Source organism: Salmo salar, chromosome 07, assembly GCF_965601325.2.
Source record: "Salmo salar chromosome 07, fSalSal1, whole genome shotgun sequence".
In the NCBI taxonomy this organism is placed as follows: domain Eukaryota; kingdom Metazoa; phylum Chordata; class Actinopteri; order Salmoniformes; family Salmonidae; genus Salmo; species Salmo salar.
The window spans coordinates 42,395,003-42,410,540 of record NC_138297.1 but is presented as its reverse complement, the minus strand read 5'-3'; the positions used below and the strand labels follow the sequence as shown (position 1 = coordinate 42,410,540).

Genomic DNA, 15,538 nt, shown 5'->3' with positions numbered 1-15,538 from the left:
AGCCCAGGTTGTTATTTTGGTGACAGAGCAAGTGGATGCTATAAATACCGTAAATGTATGGTTAATTCTGAACGTGGCAAATACAGGTAGCTAATGTGACTGTCAATGTCCAGGACGTTTTGTGGTCGAATCTTATCTTGCAGCTGCCGCCTGTGTATTTGTGCATGACATCGTAGACCGGTGTCAGATTAGCAAATATACAGTAGGTTTATGTACACAGTATTGATGTTGGAGATATAATAACAATAATAATAATAATAATAATACAAATAAATCATTTGGTGTGTACTTATTTGTCCCATATGCTCGGGCAGCAGCCTATATGTAGATATGCCAGTGTGTGAATCAATTTTAGTTTTGAATTGCATTTATTTGTCAGTGCAGAAGAGTGGATTTGAAATTGATAGTTTCTCAATTATTACATATTAAGATGTAATTACTAACTGGATATCTTTTTTTAAACAGACATATGTTTTCAAAATGTTTCTCCAATTATATTGTACCTCTATTGCCTGTAGTTGCTTTCAAGTAAACATGCTTGACATTACGCTCCATATTACTAGGATACAGCATATAGTTCTAATAACTAATTCATTCAGCCATTAAAAATGAAAACGAATCAATTGCATTTTGGATTCATGTCTTGGCAGTGTAACCCAGATCCCGACTAGGCTGTCTAGCCCTGCTAGTGGGTGAACTGTGGTGGTGGGTAGCCTACATCAACCCAGTGAAATCACACCAATCATATCCCGGATCGTGTTTGTTGGGCATATTATATGGTGGGGGGAAAAAAATGATCCAAAAAAGGAATTAGAGCATATTTCCCCTCCAGCCTCAAGCTTTCCAAGACAGAGGTGGGGGGGTTTCAATGATGGTTGACAGGCATGAAATAAACACATGAGACCTCATCTCCACTCTGGTGAAATCTAAAGAAGGATCCAGCTGGCTCATTTCTTTACCAATGGCTTCTTTTAAGCAGGCTACTGCATCTGTAAACAGAACTCCGTGTAGTCAAGTGGCTAACACTACATTCAGTGCTCAAGCCACACAATGTACGCCTAAGTCATCATAGCCAATGTGAGATATGATCATCCCACTTAATTCTATTGCTTTGTCCAGGCTATTCCTCATGTGATCTGTGTTAGAGTTGATTATTGCGTTGGCCCATTGGCTTGGCTGGCTGGCTTCGGTCATAGGTTATTTTTAACATATGCTTATATGAGAAGATGGGGGATGGGGGCTGGTGGGGATTTTGACGGGATGCCCAGTGTTTGCGCACACTGACGGTAGAGCGCGGGTTCACTGTGACAGTGTGGAAGGAAGGGTAGTGTTCGTAGCAAGCTGGAGGGTGTGGGGGAGAGAGAGAATTGTTGATGCCCATGGGTAGCTGAGTGAGAGACACCAAATTCCCCACTCTCCTTCAAACAAACCAGAAAGAGCTCTATTGAGCGTAATAACAACACAAACCTTAGTTTCCCGTGCAACAGACACAACCGTCTGACATCCTCTCATCTCCTCTGGGGGGGACTAAGCCAATCAGACACTAGGATTGATGCCTGTGTTTAATTATGATCCCAATCAAACAATCGTGAGCTGAAATTAAAATGTGGTTTCTAATCAAATCAAATCAAATGTTATTTGTCACATGCGCCGAATACAACAGGTGTAGACCTTACAGTGAAATGCTTACTTACAATCCCTTAACCAGCAACGCAGTTTTAAGAAAGTATTTACTAAAATGAACTGAAGTAAAAAAATACATAAATAAAAATTAAAAAATTAAAAAATAACAAATCATTAAAGAGCAACAATAAAATAACAGTAACAAGGCTATATACAGGGGGTACCGGTACAGAGTCATTGAGCGGAGGCACAGGTTAGTCGAGGTAATTTAAGGTAATCTGTACAGTACCAGTCAAAAGTTTGGATACACCTAATCATTCAAGGGTTTTTCTTTATTTTCACTATTTTCTACATTGTAGAATAATAGTGAAGACATCAAAATCTATTTATAAAGCCCTTCTTACATCAGCTGATGTCACAAAGTGCTGTACAGAAACCCAGCCTAAAACCCCAAACAGCAAGCAATGCAGGTGTAGAAGCACGGTGGCAAGGAAAAACTCCCTAGAAAGGCCAGAACCTAGGAAGAAACCTAGAGAGGAACCAGGCTATGAGGGGTGGCCAGTCCTCTTCTGGCTATGCCGGGTGGAGATCATAACAGAACATGTCCAAGATGTTCAAATGTTCATAGATGACCAGCAGGGTCAAATAATAATAATAATAATCACAGTGGTTGTAGAGGGTGCAACATGTCAGCACCTCAGGAGTAAATGTCAGTTGGCTTTTCATAGCCGATCATTCAGAGTATCTCTGCCGCTCTTGCTGTCTCTAGAGAGTTGAAAACAGCAGGTCTGGGACAGGTAGCACGTCCAATGAACAGGTCAGGGTTCCATAGCCGCAGGCAGAACAGTTGAAACTGGAGCAGCAGCACGACCTGGTGGACTGGGGACAGCAAGGAGTCATCAGGCCAGGTAGTCCTGAGGCATGGTCCAAGGGCCCAGGTCCTCCGTAAGAGAAAGAAAGAAATAATTAAATCCACACAGGACACCGGATAGACAGGAGAAATACTCTAGATTTAACAGACTGACCCTAGCCCCCCGACACATAAACTAATTGCAGCATAAATACTGGAGGCTGAGACAGGAGGGGTCGGGAGACACTGGCAGGATATAAAAGCTATGAAATAACATATATATGGAATCATGTAGTAACCAAAACAGGTTTAAAGAAATCAAAATATATTTTAGATTCTTCAAAGTAGCCACCCTTTGCCTTCATGACAGCTTTGCACACTCTTGACATTATCTCAACCAGCTTCATGAGGAATACTTTTCCAACAGTCTTGAAGGAGTTCCCAGATGCTGAGCACTTGTTGGCTGCTTTTCCTTCACTCTGCGGTCCAACTCATCTCAAACGATCTCAATTGGGTTGAGGTTGGGTGATTGGAGGCCAGGTCATCTGATGCAGCACTCCATCACTCTCCTTCTTGGTCAAATAACCCTTACACAGCCTGGAGGTGTGTTTTGGTTTATTTTCATTTTCCAACCCTAACCAGAAACCCGTGGATGGATGGCAGAATTCGCGCCAAACTGAAAGTGCGATTCACCGCATTTAACCATGAAAAGAGGTCTGGAAATATGGCTGAATATAAACAGTGCAGTTATTCCCTCCGCAAGGCAATCGAACAAGCACAATGCCGGTACAGGGACAAGGTGGAGTCGCAATTCAACGGCTCAGACACGAGACATATGTGGCAGGGTCTACAGGAAATCATGGACTACAAAAACAGCCATGTCACGGACACCGATGTCACGCTTCCAGACAAACTAAACACCTTCTTTGCCCGCTTTGAGGATAATACAGTGCCACCGTCGCGGCTCGCTGACAAAGACTGCGGTGTCCCCCCCTCTCCTTCTCAGTGGCTGACGTGAGTAAAACATTTAAACTTGTTAACCCTCACAAGGCTGCTGGCCCAGACGGCATCCCTAGCCGCGTCCTCAGAGCATGTGCAGACCAGCTGGCTGGTGTGTTTACAGACATATTCAATCGCTTCCTATCCCAGTCTGCTTCCCCAAATGCTTCAAGATGGCTACCATTGTTCCTGTACCCAAGAAGGCATAATTAACTGAACTAAATGACTACCACACCGTAGCACTCACTCCTGTCATCATGAAGTGCTTTGAGAGGCTAGTCAAGGATCATATCACCGCCACCTTACCGGCCACCCTAGACCCACTTCAGTTTGCATACCGCCCCAACAGGTCCACAGATGACGCAATCGCCATCACACTGCACACGTCCCTATCCCATCTGGACAAAAAGAATACCTATGTAAGAATGCTGTTTATTGACTACAGCTCAGCGTTCAACACCATAGTACCCTCCAAGCTCATCATCAAGCTGGAGGCCCTGGGTCTCAACCACGCCCTGTGCAACTAGGTCCTGGACTTTCTGATGGGCTGCCACCAGGTGGTGAAGGTAGGAAACAACATCTCCACTTCGCTGACCCTCAACACTGGGGCCCCACAAGGGTGTGTGTTCAGCCCTCTCCTGTACTCCTTGTTACCCACGACTGCATGGCCATGCAGGCATCCAACTCAAGAATCAAGTTTGCAGATGACACAACAGTAGAGGGCCTGATCACCAACAATGACGAGACAGCCTACAGGTAGGAGGTGAGGGCACTCGAGTGTGGTGTCAGGAAAACAACCTCTCACTCAATGTCAACAAAACAAAGGAGATGATCGTGGACTTCAGGAAACAGCAGAGGGAGCAAACCCCCATCCACATCGAAGGGACAGCAGTGGAGAAGGTGGAAAGTTTTAAGTTCCTGGGCGTACACATCACAGACAAACTGAAATGGTCCACCCACACATACAGTGTGGTGAAGGTGCAACAGCGAATTTCTTCAGCCTCAGGAGGCTGAAGAAATTTGGCTTGTCACCCAAAACCTCACAAACCTTTACAGATGCACAATTGAGAGCATCCCGTCGGGCTGTATCACAGCCTGGTACAGCAACTGCACCGCCCTCAAACACAAGGCTCTCCAGATGGTGGTGCGGTCTGCGCAACGCATCTGCGGGGGCAAATTATCTGTCCTCCATGACACCTACAACACCCGACGTCACAGGAAGGCCAAAACAATCATCAAGGACAACAACCACCCGAGCCACTGCCTGTTCACACCGCTATCATCCAGAAGGGGAGGTCAGTACAGATGCATCAAAGCTGGGACCGAGAGATTGAAAAACAGCTTCTGTCTCAAGGACATCAGACTGCTAAACAGCAATCACTAACTCAGAGAGGCTGCTGCTGACTTTGTTACCCAATCACTGGACACTAATAAATGGACCACTAGTCACTTTAAATAATGCCACTTTAATAATGTTTACATATCTTACATTACTCATCACATGTAACCTCAGCAAAAAAAGAAACATACCTTTTTCAGGACCCTGTCTTTCAACGATAATTTGTAAAAATCCAAATAACTTCACAGACCTTCATTGTAAAGGGTTTTAACACTGTTTCCCATGCTTGTTCAATGAACCATAAACAATTAATGAACGTGCACCTGTGGAACGGTCGTTAAGATACTAACAGCTTACAGACAGTAGGCAATTAAGGTCACAGTTATGAAAACTTAGGACACTAAAGAGGTCTTTCTACAGACTCTGAAAAACACCAAAAGAAAGTTGCCCAGGGTCCCTGCTCATCTGCGTGAATGTGCCTTAGGCATGCTGCAAGGAGGCATGAGGACTGCAGATATGGCCAGGGCAATAAATTGCAATGTCCGTATTGTGAGACGCCTAAGACAGCGCTACAGGGAGACAGGACGGACAGCTGATCGTCCTTGCAGTGGTAGACCACGTGTAACAACACCTGTACAGGATCGGTACATCCGAACATCACACCTGTGAGACAGGTACAACAACTGCCCAAGTTACACCAGGAACGCACAATCCCTCCATCAGTGCTCAGACTGTCCGCAATAGGCTGAGAGACACTGGACTGAGGGCTTGTAGGCCTGTTGTAAGGCAAGTCCTCACCAGACGTCACCGGCAACAACGTCGCCTATGGGCACAAACCCACCATCGCTGAACCAGACAGGACTGGCAAAAAGTGCTCATCAATGACGAGTCGCGGTTTTGTCTCACCAGGGTTGATGGTCGGATTCGCGTTTATCGTCGAAGGAATGAGCGTTACACCGAGGCCTGTACTCTGGAGCGGGATCGATTTGGAGGTGGAGGATCCGTCATGGTCTGGGCCGTGTGTCACAGCATCATCGGACTGAGCTTGTAGTCATTGCAGGCAATCTCAACGCTGTGCATTACAGGGAAGACATTCTCCTCCCTCATGTGGTACCCTTCCTGCAGGCTCATCCTGACATGACCCTCCAGCATGACAATTCCACCAGCCATACTGCTCGTTCTTTGTGTGATTTCCTGCAAGACAGGAATGTCAGTGTTATGCCATGGCCAGCGAAGAGCCCGGATCTCAATCCCATTGAGCACGTCTGGGACCTGTTGGATCGGAGGGTGAGGGCTAGAGCCATTCCCTCCAGAAATGTCCGGGAACTTGCAGGTGCCTTGGTGGAAGAGTGGGGTAACATCTCACAGCAAGAACTGGAAAATCTGGTGCAGTCCACGAGGAGGAGATGCACTGCAGTTCTTAACGCAGCTGGTGGCCACACCAGATACTGCACCCCCTTTGTTCAGGGACACATTATTCAATTTCTGTTAGTCACATGTCTGTGGAACTTGTTCAGTTTATGTCTCAGTTGTTGAATCTTGTTATGTTCATATAAATATTTACACATCTTAAGTGTGCTGAAAATAAATGCAGTTGACTGTGAGAGAACGTTTTTTTTTTTTGCTGAGTTTATTTCGCTCTAGTACGTCTTAGCTCTCAGATGGTGTTTGGAACTGAAAACCACCTCATAATACACAACAAGTCTCCATCTGGAGTGGGATCTGGGCCCAATGTATTTTAAATGAACAAGTCATTAGGCCAAACGATTCTTACATTTTCAATCCCTCCTATTGAATCTCAACCTAATCTGACAGACATTTTCTGAGGCTTTGGGTGCTTCAGGTTCCAATGAATTACAGATGTTAGCCTATCCCTGACTATTGCTGCCCTTCTGTGGTAGGATGCATGAAAAACAACTACAGACAGTCCTCGCATTTCAGCAACGGCTCAGCCACTGACACATGCCATTTAAGGACCGTGATTAGCTGTAATTTTCTCTCTCACTAAATTGCTGCTGAGACACTCGCTCAAGGCTGACTAACGGCGGTCCTTAACCTATTTCAAAGTCTAGTCTGTCTCTATCCAAGTGCTATGGTCTTTTGTATTGGCTGGCAGTATGTGAATGTTGTTGTTTTGTGGTGCTTTGATAACTGGTGAGATCGTGCATACTGTATCGGTCTGTCTCAACCTGGGAAAATAATGCTTTTAGCAGCTATGACGGCTAACAGAGATGGGCTCTGTCTCTGTCCTTATTCCCGCTGTGTGTGTGTGTGTGTGTGTGTGTGTGTGTGTGTGTGTGTGTGTGTGTGTGTGTGTGTGTGTGTGTGTGTGTGTGTGTGTGTGTGTGTGTGTGTGTGTGTGTGTGTGTGTGTGTGTGTGTGTGTGTGTGTGTGTGTGTGTGTGTGTGTGTGTGTGTGTACATACTGTGTTTCAGAGTGTGTGTGTGTGTGTATATGTCTCTCTAGGCGTGTGTGTGCATGCGTATGTGTGTGTACTATGAGGTCCTGTAGTAAAATGCTCAGAGGGCAAGCAGTAGTCATGGGGTGAGGCTAATGTCAGAGCGGCATCAAAGACCCTTAACTGGATACGTACGTTAACCCACTCTGAAATGTAGGGCATGTTGACTCCTCCGCCCCTCTCGTTCAGTATTTGCCATGCGGAAAAGAAAGCTCAACAAATGTGGTTACCCATCCGAGAAGGAAGAACAGTGAGTGGAAGAACCTGAACTGTGTGATTTCTGTGGTTATAAAGGAAGTGTGTGTGTGTGTGTGTGTGTGTGTGTGTGTGTGTGTGTGTGTGTGTGTGTGTGTGTGTGTGTGTGGTGTGTGTGTGTGTGTGTGTGTGTGTGTGTGTGTGTGTGTGTGTGTGTGTGTGTGTGTGTGTGTGTGTGTGTGTGTGTGTGTGTGTGTGTGTGTGCGCGCCTTAATTTCCCTTTGCGGTTCTGCCTAGACTTCAGTGTTGTTTTCTGTTTTCAGAGCTCCATGGAGTCCCCTAACCTGGAGTTTGAGTATGGGGACACAGACAGCCTGACCCCTGAACTCTCAGGTAAGGTCCTTAAACCCTAACCTAGCGCTCACCAACCGTAGACCTAGGGCAGCTACTGGGCGGGCTTTTGTTCCAACCACAAAACACCTTATTCAACTAAGTATCAAGTCCAGTTGATTAGTTGGAACAGTTGCTGGAGCAAAATCATGCAAGGCAACCACTGTAGCTTTCCAGGAGAATTGGTGATCGCTGCTGTTCCAGTATACCCACAAGGGATATGCTCCGTCTTATGTGCTGTTCATAACCAGAAGCTAGTCACTGCAACAAAATGTGCTACAGTATAGTGTAGTACAGTGCTGCACTGTCAGCAGCTACATGTGATTGATTGATTTAATGCGAGATCATAGTTTTCCCTTGTTGAATGCAGCTGCTTTGGTTAGGTAGCTCGTCCCACTGAGACATTAGCTTACACAAACACAGACACTACAGTTGCTCTCTTGTGACTGTTCCTCAGGCTGTGGTGACTGTTGAGATTTAACTACTGTATACTCGCTGAAGAAGGATTAGTCAGCGATGTCATGAATCTAATAAAAACACTCTACAGAAAGGATAACTGGGAGCCAAAATATATTTTTTTATGAAAGGGACTTAATGAAACAGTTGGCTTATAATAATTTACATTTTTGATTTAACCTTTTAATTAACTAGGCAAGTCAGTTAAGAACAAATTCTTAATTACAATGACGGCCTACCCCGGCCAAACCTGGATGATGCTGGGCCAATTGTGCACCGCCCTATGGGACTCCCAATCACGGCCGTATGTGATACAGCCTGGATTCCAACCAGGGACTGTAGTGACACCTCTTGCACTGAGATGCAATGCCTTAGACCGCTGTGCCACTCGGGAGCCCTTAAATTATAAGATATGCAATTTAGCAGATACTTTTATCCAAAGCGACCTAGTTACATTGGATCCATAAATTTGACAAATGTGTGGCCCCAGGAATCAAACCCACAATCCTGGCACTGTAAGTGCCATGCTTTACCGACTGAGCCATACAGGGCTTCCACTACAGTATACCTCGTGATGTCTTTCATGACATTACCTCTGTTGAATCCTTCAGTACAGTACTACATGTCATCCTGTTTGTCTGATGGTTCCCCTGTCTCCTGTTTGTCCACAGAGATATACAGTTACACGGAGGAGCCTGAGTTCGCCCTCAACAGGGACTACTTTGAGGAGGATTTCAGGAGCCATGGTACTGTTACCTTCGTGTCTGTCAGTGGTGGTTTTGTCTTTCCAGCCAACGCTACATGACTGTCATAATTTGTGTGTGTGTGTGTGTGTGTGTGTGTGTGTGTGTGTGTGTGTGTGTGTGTGTGTGTGTGTGTGTGTGTGTGTGTGTGTGTGTGTGTGTGTGTGTGTGTGTGTGTGTGTGTGTGTGTGTGTGTGTGTGTGTGTGTGTGTGTGTGTGTGTGTGTGTGTGTGTGTGTGTGTGCGCGCGCGCATTTTTTTCCGAAAGCAGTGAGTGTGCCAAAGGGCTTTCTGACTCACCTTGAACACACTGTTTGTTTGCATACCCTCTGTGTTTGCCTGTTATTCTAGTGTTTACGGAGAGAGAGTATGTAGATGTGTAACGGAATGGATTCCCGTCCTGGTAATCGTCTGGAGAAAGAAAGTCTGAAAGAGGGAGAAGGACAGAGGCTCGAGGGAGCTGATTAATTGACCGCTGCCAGGTGTAACGTTTCCCTTTTTCTCTGAGTGGTTCAGAGGGAGAGAAGGAACTGTACTGCACAGTGGTGTGTGTGTCTGATTGCTTGTTCTAACCTGACACTTTCAGCAAGAGGTTTTAGGAGAAGGTGACACACACACACACACACACACACACACACACACACATACAGGAACACACACATCTTGCCAAACTCTGCTCTGCAGCCGCTGTCTCTCTTAGCGCCATGACAAACAGAGCTGCCTTATCTATACGCTGCAAAACCACAGCTAACAGCCGTAGCCGCCTACTGTGACCAACTGTTCCGTATCATGAGCATTGTTATTAAACAGCTGGTCGATTCCGTTTCATCTCCTAATGTGAATCGTATTGACCTGATGAATTGGACCATGTCCATTTTGTTGATCTAATCTCCATACTCATTCAACCCCTCTCATATTCTCTGAAACTCTGCCCAGTTTGTTGCTGTACTGTAAATGTGGTTGTATTCTTACTCCGCTTAGGAAGAAAGCGGAGTAAGGAAGGTTCATAATGAGTAATAATACATAATGTGTAGCGCCAGACATTCAGTTCCACAGAGCTTTATTGTCCCCAAAGGGCGACTTTGTTGCAGCTGCAGCACATTAAATGACCTAAGAGAGCTAGGCTAGGTCTTGTTCTTCCCTACTGTGTTTCCCTAAAGCCAATAGGAATGAATAGATGGCTCAGTGGAAAGCTTGGCTGGCTGTCTGTGCTGCAGAGAGAGATAGGAGATGTGCTGACTCTCCGTATCTGGGTTTAAAATATGTCAAACGGTGACGGGGCCCTCATCAATGTTTTAACACATCTGCCAGACTGCCACTCTCCATCACTGCTAAATCTGTATGCACCCATGTCACCTGTGTCGCTACTCTCCGAGCACTTTTATCACAATGACATTATCAGAGCACTTATCAGAGCTGCGCATTAAAAGTTACATGGGATGAACTTTATACAGTGAAGTTTTGTCAGAGTTATAGTGCTTTCAGCAAGTATTCACACCCCCTCACGTTTTCCAAATGTTGTTGTTACAGCCTGAATTTAAAATGGATTAAAATTAGATTTTGTGTCACAGGCCTACACACAATACTCCATTTCAAAGTGGAATTCTGTTTTTCGACATTATTACATTTTTACAAATGAATTAAAAATGAAAAGCTGAAATGTATTGAGTCAATAAGTATTCAACTCCTTTATTATGGCAAGCCTAAATACGTTCAGGTGTAAAAATTTGCTTAACATGTCACAAGTTGTATGAATAATAATAGTGTTAACATGATTTTTGAATGACTACCTCATCTCTGTTACTCACAAATACAATTATCTTTCAGGCCCAGCAGTGAATTTCAAACACAGATTCAACCACAAAGACTAGGGAGGTTTTACAATGCCTCGCAAAGAAGGGCACCTATTGGTCCCAAAAATTTTTTTTAAAGCAGACATTGAATATCCCTTTGAGCATGGTGATGTTATTAATTACACTTTGGATGGTGTATAAATGCACTCAGTCTCTGCAAAAATACAGGCCTCCTTCCTAACTTAGTTGCCGGAGAGGAAGGAAACCACTCAAGAATTTCACCATGAGGCCAATGGTAACTTTAAAACAGTTACAGAGATTAAAGGCTGTGCGATAAGAGGAAACTGAGGATGGATGAAAACATCACTGAGTACCACTCTTCATATTTTCAAGCATGGTGGTGGGTGCATCATGTTATGGATATGCATGTCTAGGACAAGAGTTTTAGTTTGGGCGGAATGTAAATTAACGGAATAAAAATCCTAGAGTAAAACTAGATTCAGTCTGCTTTCCACTGGACACTGGGAGACAAATTCACCTTTCAGCAGGACAATAACCTAAAACATAAGGCCAAATATATATACTGGAGTTGGTCACCAAGACGACATTGAATGTCCCTGAGTGGCCTTGTTACAGTTTAGACCTAAAGCAACTTGAAAGTCTATGGCAAGACTGGTTGTCTTGCAATGATCAACAACCAACATGACAGAGCTTAAAGAATAAAAAATAATAATAATGTGCAAATATTGTACAATCTAGGTATGCAAAGCTCTTAGACTTACCCAGAAAGACTCACATGTGTAAACTTATGTAAATGTGATATTTCTGTATTTCACTTTCGATACGTTTGCAAAAATGTTAAAAATATATGTTTTCACTTTGTCATTATGACGCATTGGGTGTAGATGGGTAAAAAAAATCTATTTAATACATTCTGGAATCAGGCTGTAACACAACAAAGTGTGGAATAAGTATGAATTCTTTCTGGAGGCACTACATGTCAGAATATGTCTACTAAAAGAGAGGAACTGACTAGCCATTTTAATTCCATTAATCATGACGTCCTACAAGAATCCCAAGAGTTGTGGTAAAAAAAATAAAGGTCAGAAACATTCCTATTTATACACTATTCTTCACTTTTAGGAATCAATCTCTCATAGCCTAGAAGTTAAAGGTGTTGTTGCCTTGATGTTGGATCCTGGCATTCTTTTCTCTTTAGTGAGCGTTCACAGTGGGTGATCAGTGATCAGTGTGTGTGTACTGCTATACCTGGCCAGGGCTGAAATAGCCTGCTGTGACCATGCATGTGAGCTGAAGCCAGGTCACTTTGACTCTGAGACCACTAGCTGCTCCTGGGTCAGTGTGAGTTTAATGACCAGAGCTGATCCCAGCCAATCTTTTTCACGTGTGAAAAAGAGAGGGAGGGAGAGAGGGCGGACAAAGAAAAGAGAAAGTGAGAATGGACGAAGAAAATACAAAGTGAGGTAGAGTGAGGGAATGGGAGAAGTAAGTGAATAGATAGAGTGAGCGAGAATAAGAGAACGACAGACGTACAAGCTCAGTCACAAGGTCACACAAAGTCACCAAGACTCACCTGGTCTCTTTCACTCTGTCCCTGTCTCTCTGCAGTGCGGCGGAGGAGGTGGATTGAGCTGGGTCAGGAGCAGCAGAAGTCCTATGTGATGAGACTACTAGATGCTCTGGAGGTCACTGACCGGGACAAGAGGCTGAAGGTGGCCCGGGCCATCCTCTACCTGGCACAGGGTAATCATCATCACCGTCACTGCACACTACAAGATCATTTGCTTTGGCTGTAGGATATTTTGACATGCATCTAGGAGATTAAGGGAATATTTAAATATTTCCCTTGCGATTTCTCTGACCAACATTTTCTTATGAAACAGAGGACATGTACAGTATTTATGCTTGAGTCCTTCAGAGTCCTTTGAGAGTGTTGTGTGGTGAGTGAGCATCTGTTGAAGAATATGTGTGGCGTTCCCCAGGGGTGTTTGATGAGTGTGACACGGATGCGGACGTGATCCACTGGTCTCGCCACAATGTGTTCCTGCTGTATGACATGGGCATCTTCACCGCTCTCCTGGAGCTGCTGAGCATGGAGATAGAGTGAGTAGGACGACATTACTACAATCGCACCATAACGCTACCACAACAGCCACAATGTCTCGTAATTCATGTATTGTTGTGTTTCTCAGCTAGCGTTAGCACCACTGTGGTTAGCGCTTACCTCCTCCTTGATTTAATGGTCCAATGCAGCTATTTTTTTATCTCAATATCAAATCATTTACAGGGTGACAATTAAGTACCTTACTATTATTGTTTTCAATTAAAATGGTCAAAAGGAAACAAAAATAAATAGTTTCTTAGCAAAGAACAATTTCTCAAGCAAGAATTTTGCTAGGACTGTCTGGGAGTTGGGAGGGGAAAACTGAAAACTAGCAGTTATTGGCAGAGAGGTTTGGAAATCTTTCTTATTGGTCTATTAACACCAAGGCAGGCCTAAATTCCATCCCACCAAAACAAGCTGAAATTTCAGGCAGCCTTTTTAAACAACTCTTACACTAAAAGGGCATCAACATTTAAAAAATAAAAAATATTTCACAGTATTATTCCAACCTCATAGGTTGGAAATGTATTTAAAACACAGGAAAATCACGTGTTTGAATGCACTGGGCCTTTAATGCTACAGGGATTGTACACAGTAGCATTTACTCTCATTAGTTGTTCGCTGGAGTTGGAGAAAGAGATACAGTAAGAGAAAGATACAACGAGGAAAGAGATACAGTAGGAGAAAGATACAACAGGGTAAAGAGATACAGTAGGAGAAAGCTTCCCAAAGTTGCTTCCCAAAGTTGTGTCAAGTTGGCTGGATGTCCTTTGGGTGGTGGACCATTTTTGATACACATGCTTGGAAAAACCAAGCGGCGTTGCAGTTTTTGACATAAACCGGTGCGCCTGGCACCTTCTACCATACCCCGTTCAAAGGCGTTTAAATATTTTATCTTGCCCATTCACCCTCTGAATGGTACACATACACAATCCATGTCTCAATTGTCTCAAGGCTTAAAAATCATTTTTTAACCTCTCCTCCCCTTCATCTACACTGATTTGAAGTGGATATAGCAAGTGACTTCAATAAGGGATCATAGTTTTCACCTGGATTTATCTGGTCAGTCTATGTCATGGAAAGACCAGGTGTTCTTAATGTTTTGTACTCTGTACAATTTCAGGTGGGCTTTTCAAACAGCTCTTACAAAGAAAGGGCATCACATAAGCATACCCACTGTTCCTCTCTCCTCCGGAGTCAACTCCTCTGTGTCCTTCCTGCCTGAGGTTCCTCCTCTCCCTAATGACAAATCTACTGCTGCCTCAGTACTTTAGGTCTCTACCATCCCCAGCCATTGACTAATCTGCCAAGTAGGAATGCCGTAGGTAGTTGCTGGTAGAGATGGTGCTGATTTGGCATTTGGTATTTTATTAGGATCTCCATTAGCTGTTGCAAAAGCAGCAGCTAATCTTCCTGGGGTCCACACAAAACATGAAACATAATACAGAATGACATAATACAGAACATCATTAGACAAGGACAGAACTACATACATTTTTAAAAAGGCACACGTAGCCTACATATCAATGCATACACACAAACTATCTAGGTCAAATAGGGGAGAGTTGTTGTGCCGCGAGGTGTTGCTTTATCTGTTTTTTGAAACCAGGTTTGCTGTTTATTTGAGAAATATGAGATGGAAGGAAGTTCCATGCAATAAGGGCTGTGTATAATACTGTACGTTTTCTTGAATTTGTTCTGGATTTGGGGACTATGAAAAGACCCCTGGTGGCATGTCCGGTGGGATAAGTGTGTGTGTCAGAGCTGTGTGTAAGTTGACTATGCAAACAATTTGGGATTTTCAACACATTAATGTTTCTTATTAAAATAAGTGATGCAGTCAGTCTCTCCTCAACTCTTAGCCAAGAGAGACTGGAATACATAGTATTAATATTAGCCCTCTGATTACAATTAAGAGCAAAACATGCCGCTCTGTTCTGGGCCAGGTGCAGCTGAACTAGGTCTTTCCTTGCGGCACTGGACTACACGACTGGACAATAATCAAGATTAGACAAAACTAGAGCCTGCAGAACTTGCTTTTTGGAGTGGTGTCAAAAAAGCAGAGCATCTCTTTATTACGGCTATACCGCTCCCCATCTTTGCAACCATTGAATCTATATGTTTTGACCATGACAGTTTACAATCTAAGGTAACGCCAAGTAATTTCTTCAACTTGTTCAACAGCCCCACCATTCATTACCAGATTCAGCTGAGGTCTAGCACTTATTGAATGATTTTTACCAAATACAATGCTCTTAGTTTTAGAGATGTTCAGGACCAGTTTATTACTGGCCACCCATTCCAAAACAGACTGCAACTCTTTGTTAAGGGTTTCAGTGACTTCATTAGCTGTGGTTGCTGATGCATATATGGTTGAATCATCAGCATACATGGACACACATGCTTTGTTTAATGCCAATGGCAGGTCATTGGTAAAAATATAAAAGAGTAGAGGGCCTAGAGAGCTGCCCTGCGGTACACCACACTTCACATGTTTGACATTAGAGACGCTTCTATTAAAGAAAACCCTTTGAGTTCTATTAGATAGAGAGCTCTGAATCCACGATA

General features: G+C 43.9%; 1 protein-coding gene across 2 annotated transcripts in view; it reads left to right on the top strand.

Moving 5' to 3' along the window:
• Nucleotides 1-15,538, top strand: part of LOC106609237 (striatin-interacting protein 1 homolog) — a 46,023-nt gene that overhangs the window by 335 nt on the left and 30,150 nt on the right. For both annotated transcript variants that reach the window (XM_014207792.3, XM_082977650.1), the window contains exons 2-5: nt 7,788-7,857; nt 8,982-9,056; nt 12,475-12,609; nt 12,849-12,969. In XM_014207792.3, the coding sequence (XP_014063267.1) occupies nt 7,788-7,857; nt 8,982-9,056; nt 12,475-12,609; nt 12,849-12,969 (401 nt within the window). The remainder of the gene's footprint in view (nt 1-7,787; nt 7,858-8,981; nt 9,057-12,474; nt 12,610-12,848; nt 12,970-15,538) is intronic.